The following is a 25,833-nucleotide window of genomic DNA, read 5'->3' on the forward strand; positions in this document are numbered from 1 at the left end:
AGCAATGCTTGCCCAGGGCTAGATCTAGACACATCAAAGAAGCGTTTCAGTTAAACACATTGTTAACTTTGTATGAGAAATCAGGTTGGAAAAAACGGGCCTCCACAGCACCATCTGGTTTCACAGTGTTATTATAATGCTTATACAATGCGTATGGGATGCGGGTGGCACTGTGGCTAAACCACAGAGCCTAGGGCTTGCTGATCAGAAGGTTGGCGGTTCGAATCCCCGTGACAGGGTGACCTCCCGTTGCTTGGTCCCTGCTCCTGCCAACCTAGCAGTTCAAAAGCATGTCAAAGTGCAAGTAGATAAATAGGTACCACTCCAGCGGGAAGGTAAATGGTGTTTCCGTGCGCTGCTCTTTTGCGCCAGAAGCGGCTTGGTCATGCTGGCCACATGACCCAGAAGCTGTACACTGGCTCCCTCGGCCAATAAAGCGAGATGAGTGCCGCAACCCCAGAGTCGTCCACGACTGGACCTAATGGTCAGGGGTCCCTTTACCTTTATACAATGCATATTAAGTGCTTTTTTGTTTTCCAATGTAGCTGAGTCCCAGCACTATTTAAAGTAGCTTTACATCCAGCTGCTGCAAGAAGAGATGTGTGTGCACCCATGCTGGGCTTTTTGTGTCATGCACTTATTGGGATACTTGTGAGTCTATCTACTAAATCCCCAAAATTTGAGGGAATCTATAAAACCCCGAGGGCCTGACAGGAAGTGCTGTTGAAAGAGGACTGGAGATAAAAACAATGACAAAATGCACATGGTTCTGAAAGATGTGTACCTCTGCATCAGAACTCTTTTCTTTAACTGAGTGGCAAAAACAGATTATTATTATTATTATTATTATTATGCCTAGTTTGCCTTTCAATCTGTGTGGATTTGCTAGTGTTTCACAAAGCAACATATGCCTGCCAACTTACCCGAGTTCATTTCACCTGGATGTTGAATGACGAGTTCTAGGAAAGGAAGCAGGGAACAGACTTTAAAGATACCCAGTGGCATAGTTAAAATGATAAACTAGTTGATGATGGCAACTGGACAGCAGTTTTTCTTTCTGGGCTTCCCAGCATATGGCCTGCATGCTGAATGCAGCTGGCAAAGAGCTGAAGTGCAGGGTTGTGTATGTATGTATGAGCTCCCTAGTGGTTTAGCTGGAGTTCTCAAGCGCATCAGTCACAACTTCCATTGGAAACCCAAGACCTGCAGTCTGTGCTTGGATGCAAGTCTTTCTACTGGCAGTATGGACCAGTGGAATAACTTTAACTGGCTTTTGTCAGTACATCAGATTCTGTTCTGGCAATATATATTTTTTACTTTAAATGTAACCCTACTAGGTGTGTGGTGTGGTGTGTGTGTGTGGTGATGAGGGTTCTCCGAAGTATGGATATAATAAAAGTGTAAGGTCTAGATTTGTTAGGCATTGTTGACTATTGTAAGACAAGCAAATCCAGCACACAAAGAATGGGTTTCATTTGGACTGCAATAGAAGTGGACTGCGTTTATATATATATCCAGAAGGTTACAGAGCAGTTTCTAAACTAATATATGGGATAAAAGCCAATTGGAGCTGGAGAGTAAGATGCTAAATAAGAACATAAATATAGTGGGTATATCAGTAACCTGGTAGAATGAGAGAATCAGTGGGATAGAGTTATCCCTGAATGCAAACTCTATGGAAAGGAGAGAGAAGGGCATATTGGGTATGTTGTTACTATAGCAAAGAGTGGAAATAATGCAATACACAGAAGACTTAAGAGGGAGTAGGTTGCTGTACTAGGTGAATATTTTGATCTGATCAAGCAGGGTTCTTCTTGTGTCACTTTCTCATGATAAAATGCAGGAACATTTCCTTTAAATTAGTTTCCAGCAAGCAAATTCAGTTGTTGCTGTCATCTGGCTTTTCTGTTGTTCGTAGGATGGGGGTTGTAGCATCATCTCTTATAACATCAGACTGAGGCCTTCTGGAATCACTGAGTGGGTTGAGTTCCCTGCTTTTGCGTGTTTCATCAGAAGGATACTGAGACTGCTTTTCAGCAATTTCCACCAGGCTATAACATAACATACAAATCGCTTCTCGTTTTAAAAGGCTTATGTTACACCTTACAAAGAACAATATGTTTAGATTAGCATCAGGACTGCAGAGTGAAACAAAAATCACGTAACTGAACCCTCTCATGTTCAAAGGATTGTCTTACTCTCTACAGTGTTGAAATTTTTCGAGAACCCCATGTGCCACTTGGCATCAGTATTGTTGGCGGACATACAGTTATAAAACGCTTAAAGAATGGAGAAGAACTTAAAGGTATATTTATCAAGCAAGTCTTGGAAGACAGCCCAGCAGGCCGAACGAAAGCTCTCAAAACTGGGGATAAAATACTTGAGGTAAGTTCAGACAAACATCTGTATCTTTAAAAAGTTGCGTCTGTACACACCTGTCTTAGCTGTATGTGTTCAAGCATTAAATGCATATTTTGAACAGGAAATCAAATCAGCCTTAACTGTAAGTAGACATAGTAAACATTCATTTGTGAGTTCAAGATGTATGAATTCAAGACGTGTAAGCTGAGTGTTTTGTATTTGCACACATTGTTAATATCTGAAGGGTGGGTTTGCCCAGGTTCCACATGGTGATGAGTGTGCTCCTTAAGCCTATGGGAGAGAATGCAGAAGTCCCACTGGAGGTGTTAATACTATGCATAAATACAGGAAGTGCAATTTAATACAGGATTCCTGTGTTCATGCTTTCTGTATATGTGCATATCACTAGTGACTGAAACTACTCAGACTCGCCAAGTCCAATTTCTGACACGAAGGCAGATTCTCAAATATGCATTACTTCCTTCCTCAAAATGAATCCATGTGAAACATGCCACTTTGTCAACGAGAAGAAATCAACCATAAGGAAAGAATGTCTTAGCAACGCAACCACAGTTGAGGAAGAGAGCCACGTGTTGCCAGGTTCCTGTCCAGCTACTGTTTCTATGCATTTTCTTATGCCTGCATGTCTTAAGACAATTATTTGTAAATGTGAATGCATCACTTGTCATAGACTGAGTACCGTGCTGATTTGATTAAGGACAATTTTGAATCACTCATTTAGTTAAATATATTTGCTATAGTAAACCTCTTGGTGACCTTTTTTCCGGCGCTTAATTTTTACTGGCTGAGAGCTTCTGTGAACAGTGCAGAAGAGCATCTAAATAGGCTTCTTGCTCTGCAGGTGTCCGGAACAGACCTGCAGAATGCAACTCATGAAGAAGCTGTGGAAGCCATAAAAAATGCAGGCAACCCCATAGTGTTTGTTGTTCAGAGTTTGTCTACTCTTCCAAGGGTAAGTTTCGTTCCCTGCTGTTGAAGGTGTGTGTGTTTTTAAAACAAAAACCTGCATCCTTTTTTTTTTTTAGTTTCCTTCTCATGTTGTCCTAGAACCGAAGGGTTCAAGGTAGATGGCAACCTTCAAATACAAATTCAGCCAAACAAATACAGCATCAGAATGTAAAATCACCCCATACCTACTTCCGGCAGTTAGGAGGCAGCCCAAGATTTGAGTGAGTCTCTAGCACAGAGGTGTGGAACCTCTGGGTTTCCTCAAACTAGGAGACAACTTCCAACATTCCTAATGGACATGGTGACTGTGGGCTGCTGGGAACTGGAGCCCAACATCTGAAGGATGACAGATTCCCTATCCTGGCTCTAGTGGAACACAGTTTTCTTTGTGTGTTTGGTACACAGTTTGTATAGTCAAGAGTGCTCACATTTGCTCTTCAAGAAATCCAGCTTCCGATTAACCAACTGTATTCTGAACTATCACTCATTTTTCTGTACCTCCAGAATAATGATTTTGATCCCAGGTCACCCTTCCATGAATGGGAGGGTTCCTTCCATCGGCAGGAGGACTTTTAGCCTCTTTGCAGGAGAGCTTTGATTTTCTTGTAACAAAACTGAGCTCTGTTCTGGTACTGGCAACAAACTACTGGACTGAATGTATGCTCCGGTGAACCCTTTCCTTAGTTCTATAGTGCCTCCATCCCTTGCCTTTGTTTTGCATTTGGCTCTGCTTGGTGGATTTCAGGGTTTGCGGGAACAAAGTATATCCCTCAAGCCTAAAGTCTTTCCAATATGTACTAAACAGAAAATTTGTTTTCCGAGTACCAATCTTGCATAGCCGACAAAGAGTTTCCCCAAGCCTGCTGATATCTCCCTCTTTTGTGTGGATCATGCAATTTTGTAGAGTAAAACTTTAGGAGTGGGGATTTAAAGGCGCAAGGTAGCTGCCAAATGAGGACTGAGCATGTTGAGTTGGGGTGGAATGGGAAGCCAGATGGGGAGGGAGTGATTTGTAATATCCTGCAAGACAAGATGGCTGTCTAGAATCCTGAACAGGAGCTTCTCACTTTGTTATAGGCCCCCAATTGTATGGAATGAATGTATAAACAATGTATTTTTTTTTAATGTATTCGGCAGATAGTTTCCATTGTGAACCCCAAGAAAAATAAGGACCACAAAGTTCAAGACCCAGAGGGAGACTGTGGAAAGGTATTGCAGATGCTATCTCTCACTTACAAAATAAACTTCACGTAGTAATACATAATACAGAAGGTAGTTTTTTCCATTTTAAGACACAGGGAGGAATTCCTTTAAACACAAGGATAATATCTAGAGATTTTGTGTGCCTGTGTGTAGATTTGCTTATATATTTGGAAAGGCAAATAAAAATATGTATTTTATACTTGCAATTGAACTTTACTGCTATTCATAATGTCATGCATAAAAATGAGATAACATTAAAAGCAATAACTCAGTAGCGGCTTAATTAAAAAAGAAATGTGGATTAATGTTCATATTTGAGTGAGTCACAAAAAAACAGTTTTGCTGAAGAGGGGGAGGTGTCTGTATTTAAGCCATTTGCAACTCAATCGTATGCATGCAAGTCCCACTGCGATCAATAGGTGTTACTCCCAGGTAAGTGTAGGGTTCCAGTCTTAAAGAATTTTTTGCCTTTTCAGTTAAATGTTCAGAGTGAACCAAGAAAATGCATGGGCTGATTTTTAGGCTCATAATTTGACCAATGTAAATAAGTCTGTAGATTTGACTCCAACTAGTTTTTAACTCTAGAGGGTTTGTGTGTGTGTTTCCCATTGGGGGAAAAACAGGGATGGCTGGATCAGTCCCAACATTTTATGCACTCCAGCTGCCATCACAGGGAACCATACCAGTCCTCAGAGTACGTTTGGGATTCATAACCTGCTCCGTCTGCCTTAGAGTGGACAACACAAGCTAATATCTGACTAAGCAGAATAAAAACGGATTCAGATTAAAATAGTGTTGAAATTTCCCTGCCCCTTGCTCTTGCTTGGTAAGCAAACCCCAAAAGGCATGTTTTAAAATTATTTTGAAAGCTGAGAATCCACGGGGGTGGGGCAGCCTGTGGAGGGCATCAGTAATGCCTTCCACCACTACCCCCCCGATAATTCACAAATCTGATGTGTAGATTATCCCCATGTGCAAACCCTAAGCATATATTGGAAATCGTAATGGAGGCTGGGGAATGCCTTGAAGTTAGAGGGATGAATTGGCAGGGTGATAGATAAAACCAAAGGTTAGGACTGGGCCATGGTAAAGGTACCTCATGAAAACCTTTTTCTGGCAGTTGTGTAGATGCTACTATCTGGGCTATTTCTTTATATATATATATAAAGAATGACGAGTGAGACCTCGTCGAAACGTCGCCTAGACACCCCAACTCTTACACGGGAAGATACCCGAAAACACCAAAACCTGCATTCCTGTACCCGTGAAAATCTACGAAAGCGCATATATATATATATATATATATATATATATATATATATATATAGAATAAGATTTTTGTGTGCTTTTAAATTTACTACTACTTTTTATTTTGTGTTTGTCAATGGATTTTAGTGTGTTGTGTTATAAGGTGTCATGAGGTGTGTTGTTTTTTTTAAAAAATTGCTGATTAGTTTGATACTCATGTCATTGAATGTAACTGAATAAATTCAAAAGAATAGAAATAAATCTCATTTTCCTAACTGAGTTGGTATATGTGCTGCCGAAGCGAGAACCATTTTCCTAACTGAGTTAAGGATGTTGCTTGATTAGAAAAAGAAATAGTTGCACAGTAGCTATTACAAAAGAAGATTTTCCCATCCTACCCAAGGAACTTGTTTTTTCATATTAATTAAGAAGTCAGTTTTAGTGTGCATGCGGAAGGAAGGCAGACCAAAGAAGGGGTCTTTCTGCATCTTCCAACTCCTATTTCTGGGTTAGTGCTGAAGAGGTGTGAGACTGGAGTCAGAAGGTTCTCTCTCCTCTAACAGTGGAAATAATGGTCAGGTAAAGACCTTCCCTTGTGTTTTCCGTTGCTGTGTCTCTCCTAGAACATGGCAGGAGCAGAGGTGAAGTGCCTCACGAAAATGAGACAAATTGGTTATGCAGAAATAGCAAGTCTGATTTGCATAATTAATATATCTCATTTGCATAATATGGAGATTATGCTGCTGTGATTTGGACCTTGAATAAAGCAACCCCCAATAAGTAGTTAGAGTATTCGTGGCTGATTTTCATTCTCTGTAGCAGCTCATCTGAAAAAAAGAAGAAGGAAAAAAAAACCATCCATTTGCAGTGTATCACCCTTTTAACCTTCTAGATTCCCGATCGCTGCATTTTTACAGTTCAAGAGCCGAGTTCACTAATCCTCCTGAAAGCTGTGAAAGATATCTCTTTCTTTGCTACTATAACTCTGTAAAATGAAATGCATGTACACCTTTTCATGTAGGCGATCAAGATATAAAATAAAACATAACAATTTAAGACATACTCTGCTTGCCTACCAATAATGGATTTTTTTCCCTTTGGAGATTTCTGTATCAGAGCTGCATCAGAAAATCAGAATATTGAACTATTGTGTGTTGAGCCTATGAGCCATGTTTGGTTTCAGCCCAGATTATCATTGCTAATTACTTGAGTCACTAGTGATTTTCTTCCTCTTTGTATTTTTAGAACATGAAAATCATTTTTTGGTAATAACGTATTTGCTATATTTGACAGCTCATTCACAAATGCAAAGGTTTAAGTGCATGGGAGCTGATAGAATCCATACACTCAAAGCTTGCTTAGTGGTTATGCTCTGCTTTGTTTTTGGCAGGGGAGGAAGTTAGTGGAAGATGGAGAAGCCACACCCCAGTAGATGGTCTAGTGGTGGCAACTGGTCTCTGTCTCTCTTTCTGTCCCTCTCTTTTAAAGTATGCATGCAGTTCTAGTGTATATAATGTTTGTAGCCAGGATGTGTTTATATAAATAACTGTAATATCCAATTTAGGATAACATCCAATACATCTGATCAAGTAGACTCTGGGCCATGGAAACTTACAGCGTAATCAATTTGTTAGTCTTTAAGGTGCCACAAATTATTTTTTCTGTTTAGTGCAACAGACTAATGCAGTTATCCCTTTGGAAAGTCCCTAAAATGGTAACTCAGGATTCTTTGATTTTAGCTTAACAAGCTAACAAACTTAACAAACTAGTAGATAAACTATTATTGTGTTTACAGTGAGCTGGTAAAGATGAAAAGGCAATCAAACTATTGCTGGGATTGTTCCAATAGAACTGGCATACATAATGAATGAACATTTTGAAATTACTAGTAGCCAGAATCCTATTTACACGACCAACTCCAGCAGAGAGAGTTAAATGTGTCACATTCCTAGGCACCAGCAGTAGTATTTTTCCAGTCTAGGCTGCAATGAAATCAGCCATGCTTGTTCAAGGTGATGATTTCATCCTTTGCCTCTGGGCTTTGGCTCATTGTAAATACAGAAAGTGATCCAAGACATTTCATTCGACAAGCTATTAACAGCCAGAGATAAGTACAGATTAATTTGTATGTTTACCTCGTATTGTAGATAGCAGAAAGCTACGTGAGCCTAGGCTATGGAGGTAGATTTAATGCCACAGGTGAAAAGACATATATCCTGGTTCTTCATCTTCTGAAGACAGAACCATTTAAAAAGTAGATTATACAGAGAGGGAGGGAGGGAGGGAACTAGATATCCAATTGCTAACAAAGTAGTTCCATTAGTGCAAGGACTTCTGGCTCTGCAATGGGACTCCTCTCTTTTCTCTCCCTGCCTCCCCCATCTGTTCTGTCCCCACCCCCCAGCTTCCAGAACAGATTTGGGGGAGGGTACAGTGGTTGTGTGGGGGGAGAGAGTGGAATTTGCATTGCCTAAATGGAAATACTTACAACCACAGAACTATTTAGTTGGATACTGCCCTATACATTCTTTTTTCTCATGGCAGTTCTAGTTTGTAGTTTCACTTAGAAGTGGAATCCAAAATGCTTAGATTCAAGTGTGAGGGATAGCAAGAGGCATGTTTTGGCGTGATCAACAGTACCTGTAGTCTTCTGTGGCTTGTTAAGTGTTTTCTTGTAACTGTTGACTTTTAACCATTGTTATAGTGATGTTCTATATATTCTTCTTCACTGCTTATTTAAAAAAAAATAGTACCTTATATGTAAAGAAAAAATAAATAAGTTTTTTCTTAACAGTTTCTTTTCTTTCTTTCTTTTCCTCATTTTCCAAGTGGGCCTCAATCTGTGAAGCATTCTTCCACACTGGTGTTCTTTATTGGGAATGTAGTTGATGCAGGCCATTGTTTCATCTAGTTCAGTATTTTCTACACTGAGTGGCAGTTTCAGTCTAGGGTTTCAGACAGGAGTGGTGGTGGTGTTAATTGTTTCTATGCAGAGCATGGGCTCTGCTACTAATTTACAACCATTCCCTGTAGGTAAGAGAATAATTGGCACTTACCCATGTATATTAATAGGCTAGTACATTGAAGCTCCCCAGCCTTCACATAAGATTTCAAATGTGACCACAGGTAAATAGATAGCGTCAGTGGTGATGCTAGACATCAATTCAGGGGCCCTGATTTCTATTGAGGAGGCTCTGAACTAGGCCCTGTGCCACCTCTCATGCCCCATTTCAATTGTGGCATCACCTGCAGTGCCCCTGACTCTCTGTGCCCAAGGGGGACTGAACTGGTTGTGCTCCCCTAAATCCACCTGTGCTCCAGGAGTCTTTGATTTCAGACACACACATTAATCACTTGATGTTACCATCCCTGATACCTCTGTAGGGAAATTTCAGGGCATGAGAGGCTACACTGAGAAGATATTTTCTGCCTGATCACTAAAGAAAGTCCATGTATCATTGCTCAGTTTCTATCTACATTGTGTACATCAAATCCATGTCCTTATAGCAATGCCAACTTCCCCTTTCAACATGTGGGTATTCCCAAGCTGCCAGTTAAGAAAGCAATTTTATTGTGAAGATGCTTCTCAAGCATTTTTTTCCCCAAATAAAGTTTTAAATTATCTTCCATGAGCCTTGCGGGTAGAAGTTGTACTGTTAAATTATGCAGTATTCCTGGCTGTTCATAACAGGAGCAAAATGTGGTTGTTCTGCTAATGGTTTCTTTTTTTTATTATTGTAAGCAGTAAGCATTCCTCTCCATCACTTAAGTTCTAATAGGGCACACAGGCACATAGGATTTGATTAAAGGCTAATGGCATTCATGAGTTTTGGAGATGGCATATGATTAGAGATCTCACTGACAAAATCCCACTGTGCTGAGTCTTGTGCGCTAAAATAGAAGTCAAGTATATGTATAATAATACATGTTACAATAGGCTCCTAGTCACAGTCCTGAAGGATCAGCTTTGCACTAAAGCTTATATAAAGTCAGGAGAATCTGTTAGTTAGGTTTTTATCTGGATTTTCCATTGGTACACCCAACTCAACTAACAAATTATAACTGCACAAAATAAGTATTTATTAGAATAGCAGCCCATTGACCCAACCATCACTCTGTGCTGGAGCTCCTTCAGTTTTCAAATGGAGTTTACCCTGTAGAGCCAAACAGGAGTTACAGCTTGGTTAGGAGATATTTCAAGGTAGAAAAAAATGGAACCTGCCATTGTAACTCATTATAACTTGAGACTCCCAAATGAATTTTAGTTTTAAGTACATGAGATACCATTTATCCTTAAAATTCTGTTGGGTTTGGGTAGCAGATATCCTTGCACTCTACCCAAGCAGTCTTATTTTCTTCTAATGCCTGAACTTCTTTATATTGATCATGTGATTGAATGGTTTTCATTTTAGAGAGAGTTCAGCTTTGCTTGTAATTTTGTTGCTATGAAGCTTTTTTTAACAACAAGGTAACATTACTTTGGTTGGGACGCGGGTGACGCTGTGGGTTAAACCACAGAGCCTAGGACTTACCGATCAGAAGGTCGGCGGTTCGAATCCCCGTGACGGGGTGAGCTCCCGTTGCTCGGTCCCTGCTCCTGCCAACCTAGCAGTTCGAAAGCACGTCAAAGTGCAAGTAGATAAATAGGTACCGCTCCGGCGGGAAGGTAAACGGTGTTTCCATGCGCTGCTCTGGTTCGCCAGAAGCGGCTTAGTCATGCTGGCCACATGACCCAGAAGCTGTACGCCGGCTCCCTCAGCCAATAAAGCGAGATGAGCGCCGCAGCCCCAGAGTTGGTCACGACTGGACCTAATGGTCAGGGGTCCCTTTACCTTTTAACATTACTTTGGTTTAGTACCTGCTTTTATTTTTAGCTGAATGAAATTTGTTTTATATTTATACACACAAGAAAAAACCACAAGCTGATTTAGAATCATATGTATATTAATATAAATGCCGATGGTTCATACAAGATTGTGACATCCTTCAAGATGTTCCTTTTATTACAGGCGTTGGCAGGGGGTGGGGGTGGGGATCTTTAAAAAAAATGGCATGTGGACCTTTGGTAATCATTCTCTCCTGTAGAAAAAGGATTTTCCGGCCATTTGCGTTTCTCTCATGACATCTGGTACTTACCATTTGTTTACTAAAGTGCACCAAGCTATTAGCATTGTGATTGCATGAGATGCAATTGAGCATAATTCAGTAAAACTGTGCAGCTAAAGAATGATTCAGTTACTTGGAGCCAAGGAAACAGATGCTTGGATGCGTTTGCTGCAGTACTCCTGAGCTTCTTTCTTTGGGACTGATATGCACCACTATATGCATCATTATCGAAAGTGCCTTTATTTATGTGAGGTAATGGAATTTTATTGAAAGTTTTGTAATGTATAGTGTATCTGAAATGGAGATGAGCTCCAAGAAAAATATTGTAAGCTATGATGCCTGTAGAGCATTATCAAAACAGCACATCAAAAAACAGATTTGTTTTTAAAAGGATTAAGGTTCTTGTCAAAAAAGGGGGGAATGTTTTTAATTGATGTCGTCAGCTAAGTAAGGTAAACCTTGCTGCTATCATGGTTTTGGTATGTATATTGATAATGAAGTCCTTTAGCGGGGTGGGGTGGTGGTCTTCGCTCAGAACCCGCTATGAAATCCATGTTCTGCATTTTCTGCTCTTTGGTTCGGATTTAGAAACATAGTGTGTGGAGTGTGTGTTGTTTTTAAAGCAGCCAAAAATTTCACTGAACCTGAAGCTTCTGAAACTTTTAAATCCAAGATATGCTTCCATAAGTGATTTTTTGAACTGAAGAAGGAAGCAACTCTGAAGGTTTTCTCCATAATGTGCTGAGCTTCCCTTCTCTTTCAGAAGAAAAGTGAAACTCCACCGCCCATGAAATTGCCACCTCCTTACAAAGAAAAGTCCCGCTCTGAAGAGACAGAGGAAGAGGAGGAGGAGGAAGAAGATGACACTTACACAGATGGTGAGTTGTCTTACTTAGTTTTACTAGAGCGACTGAATTTCTGAATAGGATTGCTCTGTATAGAATGGTGCCTTCTAAAACAGCATTGTTGTGTGGTAAGCACATTGTAGAACTGCAGTTAAATGTTGCCAAAGGGAGTGGCCATAGCTCTGTGGTGGAGCATCTACTTTGCATGCAGAAAGTCTCAGGTTCAGTCCCTGGTAAGGTTGGGAGAGGCTCCTTTCTAAAACCTCGGAGAGCTGCTGCCAGTCTGTGTAGACAATGCTGAGCTAGATGGACCAGTGGTCTGACTCTGTATAAGGCAGCTTCCTGTGTTCCTATGATACTCTTAATTTGAATGTGAAAAAATATGTATTTTTCACTAAGCTCATAAAAATGGGTCCTCTGAGGTAGATGGTATCCATAGATTAATATCAAACGAGGCTTTAGTTTCTCTTATTTATGTAGCCAGTGCTGAGGATTGTTTCACTGGATGTCAGATCTTGCAGATTTTAGCTTGCTCTGGTACCAAAGAAAAAACAGGGAGTGCTTCCTACTTTTTGTTTATTTGTTTTGTGTGGGAAAGCAAGCAAGCAACAGTGGACATAGTGTGAGTCTCTTGCTATAACAAATGACTGCTTTTACTTAATCGTTTTGCATTTGCGGGGTGGGAAGAGAATTGTAGGATTGGAAGGAGTGATGGTGGATGGCTTAGGTATGTGTTGTAGCAAACTCTGTATTGGCCATTTCCCTGCATTCACTCAAAAGCTCCAGCAGCTGCTGTGTGGGGCAGGGTGGGTTGATCTGAGCCATCTGCAGTTTCAGAGTTGTTGTCAGCATCCATCTACCTCAGGAGACAATGGAGGAGTGCACCTTTAGGATTAAAGTCAAGCCGTTGCAGAGTTACAGTGCCTGCTGTGGAGTATTTTCAGAAAATGTGTGTGGCTTTGCTCCCAACAAGTCCCTTGCCTGGCTTAAGTTCAAAATATATTGAATTCAGGAAAAAATGTTCCTCTTGTTATTTTTTGCTTGCTTTTTAATGAGTTTGTCAGTAAATTTCTAAAATGAAAATTTTGGGCTCAAACTTTGCCTATTGGGACATCATATTAACTGATTCTGCATCCTGCCCCAAATCTGGAAAATACAGGTGGTGACTATTTTGCACAGGGATTCTGTTCCTAGCTCCCATGCGTGTCGGAGGAGCACGTAAAATCCTGTTGTGTTCTACATCACGTTCTGCCCTCTTCTGGGTCCAAAACGACCCACACGTCCACGGTTGTGCATCAACTGGACACATGGAAAATGTTTGCCACCTCTAATCAAAGATCACATTGCTAAAAATAAAAAGAAACTTGTAACAAATTCATTGCGTATATTGCCAATGAGCCCACGTGGGGAGGCAGTTGAACTGTTGACTGACAAGGATGTCGAAAGTATGCTAAAGGAGGAAAAGGAGTTTGACGTTGACTGACTTGTTTGCTTCGGTCTTCACAGCAGAAGATGCATGGTAGATCCCTTTCTAACTTTCTGAGGAAGCAAGCGATGATCACCAACTCCAATGACTTCAAAAAGATTAGGCAAATTCCTGGCAGACAAGGCTATCAATGGTTTACTAGCCATGAAGGCTTTGTTCTGCCTCCAGTGTTGGAGTATGCCTTTGAATACCTGTCACTGAGTATCACAAGTGGAGAGTGCTGTTGCACACAGGTCTTGTTTGCAGATTTCCTAGAGGCATCTGGTTGGCCACTGTGAGAACAGGATACTGGTCTAGATGGGCTTTTCTTATTGGACTGCAGTTCCCATCATCTCTGACCTTTGGTCATGCTGCTGGTTTTAATTGGAGTTGGAGAAGGTTCACATGGTCCTTCTTTTAGAGCAGGTATGGCCAAACTTGGCTCTCCAGATGTTTTGGGACTACAACTCCCATCATCTCCAGCTAACAGGACCAGTGGTCAGGGATGATGGGAATTGTAGTCCCAAAACAGCTGGAGGGCCAAGTTTGGCCATGCCTGCTTTAGAGGGTCAAGGAGTACCATGTGACTTCAGCTTGTTATGAGGCTTCTTTTCTGGTCAAGCTAGTTTCCATTTTGCTAGGCTCTGAACCCACAGCAGATTCAAATCTTGACACACTTTTGGATGAACTCCCATCTGCATGTTCTTTAAACCACCTCAGGTGGCCTAATAATAAGCCCATGTTAGGGACGCGGGTGGCGCTGTGGGTAAAACCTCAGTGCCTAGGACTTGCCGATCGTATGGTCGGCGGTTCAAATCCCCGCGGCGGGGTGAGCTCCCGTCTTTCGGTCCCAGCTCCTGCCCACCTAGCAGTTCGAAAGCACCCCTAAGTGCAAGTAGATAAATAGGTACCGCTTTATAGCGGGAAGGTAAATGGTGTTTCCGTGTGCTGCGCTGGTGCTGGCTCGCCAGAGCAGCTTCGTCACGCTGGCCACGTGACCCGGAAGTGTCTCCGGACAGCTCTGGCCCCCGGCCTCTTAAGTGAGATGGGTGCACAACCCTAGAGTCGGACATGACTGGCCCGTACGGGCAGGGGTACCTTTACCTTTACCTTACCTAGATATGTTTTGTTTTGTGGAAGAAATCTTTAAAACCACGTTCTTCTGTACATGACACAATCCAATAGTATGTATATTTTGCTATATGTTTGTATGAATTTGACCAGTTTGACCAATCTGACCATGTAGTAGTTCACAGACACTTGACTTGCATTGACTGTGTGGTAATGTTATTGAAGAGTGTATCTCCAATTCTTCCTTTCTTTGGACAAGTAGCACTCAAAAGGGGAAGGGGGAAATAATTTGATCGATGGAAATAATAGCAGTATATAGAGCTATCCTAAAGTGAACAGGAGTCTGTAGTCAAACACTACCTCTCCAATAGATGTTACTGCAGTCACCAGCAAACATTGCTGAACCTGATGTGGACAAGGCAAAATAACTTTAGAAACCTTTCTGAAAAATACAGACTTCCAATATTTAATTTTTGTTCAGTTATTGGATTTTCTTAACATGTTTCTACAACATGTTTCATTCTCTCAATAGTGACACAAAAGCAGGGTTGTAAGCAAGTTTTAATTTTGATGCTGTGCATTTATCTTCATGTGATGGATTTTTGTAAGTAATTTTTTGTTGGCATTGTTCCTATTCTTTCTTTCAATGGCCTTTCTCACCATACCTTCCTTAAAGGGCGGTGGAATACAAGAATATATTCCTGTCCAATCATGTAAGATTTCATCAAGCATGCACTACCACGGTCTCTGTAGTGTGACATGACTAAAGTACCAGTGCACAGATTTTTACAGCTGCTGAGGCAGTGTTGGAACCCTTAAAATGTCGTCCCCTAAAACTATTTGGAGAGTTGTAACCAATAACAACATTTTGGCTCTTTCCCTGTTAATACACTGAGCAGATGGTATGTCAATGAATGTACACATGCCCGTGTATTTTGGGATGGGGGGCAGGGAATCCTAGAAAACGTTCTTCAGATTCTCCCCCTGAATTTAGAGCAAATAATATATAGGAAATCTCAGTGTTGAATGACTGTTATGCAGGCTTGTGATTAAATTTAACTGCTATGAAAAAGCAATATTTTAAAAATGATTTAAATGTCTCACTTTTCCTGCATTTTACTGACAAGGAATTAAATGCCTTATAATCCGCAGGGCAATGATAAGAATTTGGACTGGATCAATGTCAAGAGAGCAGATAGTTTTGTTTCTGGGTTGCAGACATGATCCTCTGCTGCATCTCCCATTTAATGCGAAAACCGAAAGGTAATACTTATGAAACTCTGCTAGGCTGACAGGCATTCATTGATGATTGGAACCAGAAACATGCATTTCTAAAGGCATGTGACTGGATGTCATAAACCATTTTACTGTAATTAAGAGCGGGTCATTTAGAATCACATCAGCTGTGTAGCTAGCTGAGGGGGAAAGGGGCAGCATTGTGTATAAATTGACTTGTGTTTCGGGACAGGGATGCCATTCGAATATTAGTGATTTCCAGCAGTGCAACAACACAGCAGCAGCAGCAACAGCAGCACTAGCAGCAGTAGAGCGTCAGTGGGTCAGATGTGGGAAGCCAGGGATTTTCTTTCCCCTGCTGCATAGTTGTGCCGGCAGTTTTGCTGACAGGCGTCACTATTTGGCTTGTGGGCAAGCCTGAAATTAAGTATAATTGATCACATCTCACAATAGAAAGAGGACTGACAGCTTGCCCTTAAGGCGAGGGAAATCTCTCTGTCAGGCCCAAGGTCGTCAGAAGAAAGACGAGCTCCGAGTCTCTTTCTGTCTATGTGTGTGATGAGGATTTGAGCTGCTCTCAGCATCTGAATGTTTGTCAGGAATGCAGATACCTTGAAGTGCATAGCGATACAGCAATGGTACAAGGGGGTTTCCCAGGTACGTAGCAAAGTATCTATCTATATTGTACTTATTTTCAGCAGCTTGTTTTCTGTATTTAATAATGAGTGGGAATTAGTAAATGAGAATAACAGCATTTTATCTTTTCTGAGTTACTTGCATGTAGCAAGGATTGATGGCTAGATGAATTCTGGTGTTGTTGTTTTTAAAAAAATGCATTTGGCTAAGTTTTAAGTTTGAAACCATTGATGAAATCCATTTGAGTCAAAATTGAGAGCATCATAAATCTTTCACAGTTGCTTATAATGATCAAACTTACTTATTTGTAACCAAACTGCATTTTTAAAATGTGAGTGCAGATGGTGGTCCTTATGTATTTTGCCTTTGTTTAGAATACAATTTTAAAAGCTGCTGTTGAAATAACCAGCATTCAGCATTTTCATTGTGTAAGGGCAACAGCATGCAAGTAAACAAACAAACAAACAGGCTATTTCCAAAAAGTGTAGCTATACTATAACATTATTTCTTACTTGTTGGGAGGTGTGATATATTCTCCCTAGCCACATATATCGTGAGTACGTTTCAAACATTTTGTATGAACTCCCACGTGTGTGTGTGTGTGTGTGTGTGTGTGTGTGTGTAAAATGCACACATACACAAAAGTCTCGGGTCTAAATATGTTACTCTATAAAAGACATGACAGTAATAGTTTGGTATTTTTGGCACACCTCTTTTTGCTTCAACCATTCCTTTGCCAAACACTGCATATATGGAACTTGAAGCTCTTTATTCTGTATACAAAGAGGTAGCTTTGGGTAGCTACAAAGGAGGAATCTCTTAGGGAAGCAGCACTCTATCACCGAGGAACATTTAGCATCACTGCAGTGACTTGCAATTAGAGAGATGACATAACAGGTGGCGAGGAGAGGGGGGTTGTGTGGGCATTTGCCTGATCAGGGATAAATTATAATATCCCACTAATGCATTCCAGAGGCTGCTTTGAAATGTAAGCTGAATGCATGGCCCCAAACAGCATCTTTTTAGCAGTACCTGTTACAAATAACACTGTGGCACTGCAGAGGGAGTAAGAAACATCTGATCTAGCCAACCGGCACAACTATGAAAATTATATTACAAAATTTGTCTGTTTTTGAATCTGGAACTTTTGGAAATGCGAACAGTATACAATCTGTTCAAGACAGGGAAACTTAATACCTGCCAGCACCTTACTGTGTTCTGCAAAACCCGTTGCAGAATATTGTCTGTAATTGCAGAAATTTGCACATTATCTCTCTGTTCATGCTTTTATATTTCCTCTGAAGCTGCTGCTGCTGCTGCTGTTGTTGTTCAGAGGCAGGTTTATAGATGGAGTTAGTGAAGACCCCTATACTAGACACCACAAGCTGGGGATAACAATGGCCTCATCTTTTATGGGATACAGCTTCATAGAGACAAATAGCATGACATATGTTCAGTGTCCCATTTCTGACAGCCCCACAGAACGGTTGGCTCAGCCCAGGTTGCTGAGTCGTGTTGGGAAATCACCACAGCTGTGAAAAACTCACGTGATTCCAGCAAGGGGGTCCCTCACCCATGCCCAACACAACTGGGACATAACACTGTTTCCAATGGTGTGATGGGGTGATCCATATCCACAACCTTAAGGAGGCATCACCTGCAAATTCCATACATTTAAGGATCACACCTGTTGACAAATAAAATATTTTTTATTGTTAACAAATAAAGATGACCAAAAAAACCCCCAGCACAACCCCTGTGGTGAAGCAAAAACCCTGTGACCAGGGTTGCTAACACTGGGTCCAGAGAAATTCTGGACTACTTTACTCAGTACATGTTACACCATGTAGTAGGGATGGGTGCCTGGGGAAACAACAGCTGCCCCATTTCCTCTTTACCAGATTGACTGGAGGAGTGAAGTTCCCTCCATGGTCCACTTGGGCAGAGGAGGCTGGTCCCTTAGGGCAAATGGGTCAATGTCCCAACCTCAGCCTTCTCTCAGCCAGCCTCCACCTGCCTCTCTTCTTCCTTAAGCTAAGTCCAGAAGGTGGCACTGCCTTTCAGCATCCTTCTCTTGCTCACTCTCAGTGTTGCCCCTTGTAGAACTCAGGAAAGAGCAGGAGGCAGAAGATGGGGACAAAACTAAGAATTAGTTGGCTCCGCCTGCCATTAGCTTTGGCGCCACCTGCTATTTGGGCTCTCTGTCTTCTGTCCCACCAGTCCCAATGTGTATCAGCCACCCCTGCAACCTGGGTGCCTCTCTCTCTTCCAGCTCTCTTCCGATTGGCTAGGAGAGAAGCATAGAGGCCAGCTGATAGGAAAGGCTGCACAGGCAGTCAAGGCTCCAGCTGTGAGCACAAAGAATGCACCCGGGAACCCAGGTTTCTTTAACAATTCCGTATCTTGTATCGCCAGTAGTGAGTAGATGGGTGGCTGTTGCATTGCTTACTCTCTCTTTTTTCTTGGCCAACGGTCAGAGAGGTAGTAGTCCAAGAACATCTGATAAACCACCAGTTCCCCAACCCTGCTTTAAGCAGTGCTAATAATTCCTATAGCATTGCAGTGGGAGAGAATGTCTGTATGGCAGGTGCCTGTAATGTTGGTTGAGCATGGTGGCATGCAGCTGGGAGCATCCGCAAAAAAGAAAGTTCCTCTTGGTCCCCAGGATGCCTGCAATAAGAATCTGATCATGGAGACTTCAAAGCCTGTGGTGGTTCTGCAGCCATGCATATGGTCACTGGAACTCCTGCAATTATTACAGTAATCTGTTTGTGGACTGTAAGTATGAGAGGTGTAAGCACGTTTCCCAGAATAAGCTCTGTGCAGTCAATTTCCAATAGACAGTGTACACATACCTCAAAATTCATTTCAAGGGAGAAATAGTACAAGTACTGTGATGTTTTAGTCGTTCAAACATTTCACTTTACTTAGGAGTTTATTGTTCTGACCCAGGCAAACCATTAGTGATTGTTCTATGCTAGAAATACAGGTTACTGTCTGCAGTCAAACTGATCGAAATAGTTTCATATTCAGGGCTAGACGTCCTTACAGGGCTGTCCTATGCATGTCTATTCAGAACCAAATCCACTCAGTTCAATGTGTATGGCATTACGTTGGGGGAGGAAAGAAAGTAGCATTAAGCAGAATGAGATAGAATCCAAAAAGCATTACAGTAGGACCCTGCAATCTTGTGTGCTAAGTACTTTTCTTGGGTTTGTTCCTCTAGAGATGTTCATATGCACCTCCCTTCAGTGGAGGCTGATCCACTGGGGCCAGTGGAGAACTGCTCCACCATCCTCAGCCACCCGCCACCTGCCAGCCTCTCTGCTTACAACTAGTCCGGGCTTTATCTGCCTCTAGCTGTGGCTGCATCTACTGTTGGTCTCCCTGCCTTCTGCCTTACCAGTCCCCATGGGCACCCACTAATCCCCTTTCTAAGAACTTATTTTTAAAGCTGAATAGCAGGTCTACTTTTCTGAGGCAATTACTCTTTTAGCTTTTCCTCCTTTTGTGAACTTTTTGGCACTGTATTTTTATTTTTTAGTCAGGGGAACAGGGAGTTCTTCAGAACATTAGACACAATGCACTTATTGTTCGATTTGTTGATCACAACTGCAGATGAAACAAAAGTTATAATCTGCCCAAAGCTAAAACTTTCTTAAGATTCCTCCTTAATAAGCCATTAAGATGTGTTCCACCTATTCAGCTGTGCAGTAAGGTATGACAAATAAAATGTATGCTTCACGTTTTCTTGGAAGTGAAAAGGTTTGGAAGTGAATGCACCTGACCCTTATAGTGTTTGTTACTGGGCTCGTGGGCTTAGTTTAATCAAATAATGGATTCTACTACAACAGTGCTGGCATTTAGTTTTAATTTTTAGACCTGATGCAATGAATAAGGTGGTGTAGTTTTTGATTGTGTATGTTTTATTTTATGTTTGACCATTTTCCCCTACACAAATCTGCTCTAGTGCTGTTGTTTAGAACACACAGAGTATACTGTTATGCTGTCCAACATCTTCTTATGTATAGTTCTGGAAAGATGACATATGTTGAGGGGAGAGTTAGGCTAATATTAGAGGGAGATCTTTCAAGTGTGCCTCAAAACATTGCTTTTTTCTCCCAGTGATGTACCACAATGATTTCAACTCTTCCATTTATAATTAGCGACTGAAATGGCTTTTATCTGACAGCAGAAAAACTTTTATGCCAAAACTGATCATTGCTCCCATCGTATTATGTTCACATAATTTAATAAGCTATGTTATTTCTGCCTGCATGTTGTCACTTGAGTCAAGACAGTGATCAGAAGTAGAATTTTCAATATGCAAATAAGTTAATAATGAATTCTAATTCTCAGCTGCCTGGCTTTTGGTGGTTTAAATAAAAGAAAACTTATTTAAAAACATTTCAAGTCAAAATTGTTCTAATACGCATTAGACTATAAGATGTGGCCCTCCCAGAGCCGAAGGGATGCGACAAACATGAAATCCGAATTAATAAAGAATATTGCCGCCCGAGCTTTAATCGGTTTAGATCAAAGCATCCTTAAAATAGCTAGATGAGGATTTGTACAATAGATGGTCCCTTTGCCCCTGTAGAGGAAGGACTGGGAGCCCATGGATCTTTAGAACACAACATCACCCAGAATCGCATGAAAACAAGAATTAGGTTGAAATCTCACAAGAATTCAGATAGGCTGGATACATGGCCTGATTAAGGTTGGCCCCTACCTTGAGAAGTGGCAATTGGATAATAGGGAGGCAGGTATTTCCCTTATATGTATTGTGGGTGCTGGTTCATTAGGGCCAGTGGGGTACTGCTCCACCAACTTATTCTGCCTTAACCTGCCTGATTTATGCCCACTCTAGGCTGGCAGCACTGACTGTCAACTTCCTTAATCTCAGTTGTTACCATTGTAGAACTCTGCAGGAGGGGAAACTAGATTTTCTTAGCTCTACCTGTTATTGCTTATCATTGACACTGGCTCCACCTACCGTTGGCCTCCCTGGCTTCCCCTTACTAAGTCCCATTGGGAACTTGCCTCCACTGCTGGTTGCCCTTCATGAGGGCTGAGGAGAAATTTTCAATGCTGCCTAAAATTTGGCCTGTTTTCCGCTTTTTATGCCATTCATATTAATTTTATTAGCACAGATTGCCTTTTGGACTGATACAGCTGAACATTTTACTAATTAAACAAAACCTGTTAAGCAAAACTCCCAGCAGCATTTTGTGTGGATTGGTGTGCCTTAAAGCCGTACCTTGGATTTGCCTTGGGAAAACTTTTTCTGCTTTCTCGTCTGTCCCCTTTCCTCACATTTTAAAAATTCCTCCTCCTTGAAGGAATCCAAAATTTCAGTGGTGAAGCATGAAATGATACACTGTGGCCCGGGCTTTTAAAAGAGAGGGTTCTTTTTAACCTTAAACAGCAGCAGCATGAAGTATTGGTGCTTTTGCTTTAGCATTCATTTGGGAAAGCATAAAATGAAAATGTGCTGCTGAGCTGTTAATAGCTTTCCTTTCAATATTATTGAGGGATTTGTATCTCTTTTGGTGCTTCAGATGCTGGCAGGTATGTGTAGGCTACCCTGAGCAAATGAAAAGCAGAATTGCATTAAACACATGGCATGTTCTGCCATTAAAATTGGTTCCACAGTTTTTTTGCGCTTTTAGTCAAAAGCCTTTCATCAAGTATTTTGAGGAGCATCTTTTCTGAAAACAATTAGAAGGAATGATGGAGCTGCACAGGGGGTCAGTTCCTGGATGTAACCTATACAATAACAAAGGTCATGTTGCAAATTTGTACAGCTCAGTTTTTTGGGAAGTGTCATGTTTATGTTTTTCAGCGTGATGGGTTACCTGCATTACAGCAGAATTAAAGAGTGATTTCAGTGCAGAAAGACAATCTGATACTAGATTGTGAGAGTGCTGCTGGATCAGAGCAAAGTCCTAGCTAATCTTGCAACTTGTTTTTTTTAAAAGAAAAACCGGCCAGATGCTTCTGAGAAGCCCACAAGCAGGGCATGAAAACACTCCTTGCGGTTCATCCCACATCACAAGCATATAGATGCATGCTGCCTCATAACCTGATGTTTACAGTGGGCTATTTTGGCTAATAGCTTTTCTAATATCTATTTACTTCAGTGTATAAACCTGCCCTTAATGAAACAGATCCCTGGGCCGGTTAGAGGAGAATACCAAACAATTAAAACTTTTTAAAACGGTCATTTTATAAGCAGTAGTGCAGTGTACAACACTAATGCAGCTAGTGAAGCACACATCTAATAAATGGCCGTATCATCTGCTCTCCTCAAAACATCTGGCTAAAAGTCTTCACCACAGAGAAGGGCCTTTCTTTGATTTCTTTGTGGGGCACCACTAGGTTCAAAGAACATCTAGCTTAGAACATGCATTATACCCTGAGCTCCATTTCCTCCTGTGTAGACTCCATGTTGAAGAGAAACAAGTGGCAAATTGCTTGCTTCTCTTCAGCCTAACTTCCAACTATGGTTGGTGAGGGTTTATGCCTCTGTGTTATTGTCTGCTACCAACATGCACATCAGGGCATGTTCCAGTTGGACTGTCCCTTCTACACGAGAGAGATGTGGTGTTTAAAGTGTTGGTCTACCACCAGGGGGACCATGATACTTTGTCAGATAGCTCACTGGGTGACCTTGGGGAAGCTGTGAATTATTGAACCAGTTTCTGGAGGTGGTTATAGGATGGACAAGGGTTATAGGATGAGACTTCATCCAGTTAGGGCAGTGGGTAGGGAAACTATCTTAAGTTGACTGGAGGTTTACAAGTGGTTTTAACTAGTGTTTTACTTCTCCTAAATGAACTAAGTTGTACACTGTATGGAAATCTTTCTGGACTCAGTGCTAACTGGGGAAGCTCAGGGAATGTCCAGGAATACCTTTCTCTAGTTTAGTCTGGTACACCAGCTGCAGACCTATCTGGAGTAATCTGACTTTGCCTCCGCCTGTGATGTCCAGTGTGGCCTAGTGCAATGCACTCTATATTCGACTTTGAATTTGAGATGGTGGGGGATGAAGCCACCCAGTACTGGGGTTGGGGGTTAGGCATTCATTCCTCAATTTAAAATGCTGGTTTTAACATTTTAATGCCTTCAACAGTTTGAGTCTGAGCTAATGGAAGCATCATCTTTATCCATATTATAACCACCCTGCCCTTTTAAGATTCACAAAAAGGGGCTTTCTCACATGACTGCCTTTGAAACAGATTGCTGGGCACAAGGGAAGAGCCTCTTCTGCAGTGGCCTCATACCTGTGGAATGCACTCCCATCTAGGGTCTGCCAGTCCTGGTTATTACACGCCACTAGGAAGCCTCTAAAGATGCATTTGTATTTCTTGAGTTACATTTCATTAGACTGCTAATGGCTCTTAGTTGCACTTTGGGGCTAGATTATATATATATATATATATATATATATATATATATATATATTTGCTTTCGTAGATTTTCACGGGTACAGGAATGTAGGTTTTGGTGTCTTCGGGTGTCTTCCCGTGTAAGAATCTTACACGGGAAGTAACATTCTTACACGGGAAGACACCCGAAGTAACATTCTTACACGGGAAGACACCCGAAGACACCAAAACCTACATATATATATATATATATATATATATATATATATATATATACTTGTTTTAATTAATTTTGTAGGTTTTTTGTGTGTCTTTCATTCTTTGCCATAAACTGCCCTTAAAGGTAGCCTGAAATAGTTTAAAATACTAATACAGTGGTACCTTGGTTTAAGAACAGCTTAGTTTATGAACAACTTGGATTAAGAACACTGCAAACCTGGAAGCAAGTGTTTTGGTTTGTGAACTTTGCCTTGGAAGCAGAACATGTTTCACTTCCTGTTGAGTGTGTTCCATTTGTAAATTGAGTCCCCCCGCTGCTATGGGAAAGCACGCCTTGGTTTAAGAACGGACTTCCGGAACGGATTAAGTTCGTAAACCAAGGTACCACTGTAAATGCATCGCCATTGTTGCCTTACACGCTTGCTGATGCTCTGTGGAGAAAGAGAAAAATTATGACAAAATCTATACTTTCCGCTATTGTGTAGTATTGCCATGGCTTTGGACCATGGCTTTGTATCCTGTCTTGGACCGTCTCAGACTATTTGTATAGAGAGGATACTGACTGCTTGGTGCTCTCTGGGCAAAACAAAGAGCTCTGCAGCATGAGGAGCACTGTAATGCACTGGTTTTCATTTGCTTAAGTTCTCAATTCTCAACAAATGGGACTTTGCGGAACATGTAGTCCTATGCAATAGTAAGGGATGTGTCTAGTTATTTGTGATGAAGTTTCATTCATTAAAAAGTAATTCTGGTAACAATAATATTGTGGTACCTTGGCATTGAGGACACCTTGACCTACATAGGGCTTATTGAGTGATTATGCCAGAACGCACTGAGATTTCTCAACGATGACAGACATGGGTCATTAGAAGTTATACTGCTTGGCAGATGGGTATGTCTGCCCTATTGTTGTCTTTTTACATGGTCAGAAATGTTTACTCCTGGTGAAGTGTTCATAGATATTATCCCAAGGGGCAATTGCTATGACACAAAGCAATGACCAAACCCTTTCTGATTTCACAGAAATATAGACATAACATTGGTAAAATTGGGCCCTTTTTGGTTGATCAAAAATCTAAACTGCATAGGATAAAATAGTCTGTAATGTCAATTCGTAATTTAAAGATAATACAAACTGTTGACTTACAGAGAACCCTTCGTTTTATTTTCATCCTATTTCTTGGCATCTCCTTAGTCCCCCAAGACAGCTCACAACATCAATTTAATTCAGTATGCAATTGTTTTGGATGGTCCTTGTGCTCTGAATATGTAATCTTACGTGTTGAAGATTTCTGTGCAATTCAGAATCTCGTTTTCTCCTTAAAACTACTCATTGGTGAATTAAATAGCTTAATACCGCTGTCTCTACAAAGTGATGATGAATTGTAGGAATCATATATGGGCTCTCACTGTTTAATTTGGGAGGATTTTGCATTTCTAGCTCTTAAGAATGTATTTGAACTTTTGGGGCAACCGTGTATGTGTGTCTTTTTGTTCAAAATACTCCTCCTCTCAGCTCAATTCTGCCCTTGGAACTGCTTATCCAGCTGCTTATGTCATTAATGCAGGATTTTATCGGGGGAAGGGGGATGTCTTCATCATTCTCATATTTAATCAGTGCTGTCAGGATGGTGATCAACAATCAGCCCACTCTGTTTCTTTCCTAATCTACCTAAAGCATCTGTCCCTTTATTAGCAGTGAGGAAATGGATAAGAAACATGTAGGCAGCTCTTTTCCCAATGTGTACAGTATGGTGTAGTGGTTAAGAGCGGTAGACTCGTAATCTGGTGAACTGGGTTCAATTCCCCACTCCTCCACATGCAGCTGCTGGGTGACCTTGGGCTAGTCATACTTCTCTGAAGTCTCTCAGCCCCACCCACCTCACAGGGTGTCTGTTGTGGGGGAAGAAGGGAAAGGAGATTGTTAGCTGCTTTGAGACTCCTTAGGGTAGTGATAAAGCAGGATATCAAATCCAAACTCTTCTTCTTCCCAATTCCCTTATTTTTAAGTATGTAGCACTGCAGGGTTTTTTGATGGTGTGGAAGCTCTCTACACTTAGCAGTTGTTACTCTGCATGAATAA

At 41.2% G+C, this 25,833-nt stretch overlaps 1 protein-coding gene across 6 annotated transcripts in view; it reads left to right on the plus strand.

Moving 5' to 3' along the window:
- PATJ (PATJ crumbs cell polarity complex component) overlaps positions 1–25,833 on the plus strand; it is a 153,613-nt gene that overhangs the window by 57,759 nt on the left and 70,021 nt on the right. For 5 of the 6 annotated variants that reach the window (XM_081193631.1, XM_081193630.1, XM_081193626.1 and 2 more), the window contains exons 24-27: positions 2,208–2,385; positions 3,224–3,334; positions 4,468–4,539; positions 11,651–11,765. In XM_081193631.1, coding sequence (XP_081049757.1) covers positions 2,208–2,385; positions 3,224–3,334; positions 4,468–4,539; positions 11,651–11,765 — 476 coding nt within the window. The remainder of the gene's footprint in view (positions 1–2,207; positions 2,386–3,223; positions 3,335–4,467; positions 4,540–11,650; positions 11,766–25,833) is intronic. The other variant, XM_081193629.1, reaches the window with a different exon arrangement.

This window comes from Podarcis bocagei (assembly GCF_964188305.1).
Source record: "Podarcis bocagei genome assembly, chromosome: 5".
Lineage (NCBI taxonomy): Eukaryota > Metazoa > Chordata > Lepidosauria > Squamata > Lacertidae > Podarcis > Podarcis bocagei.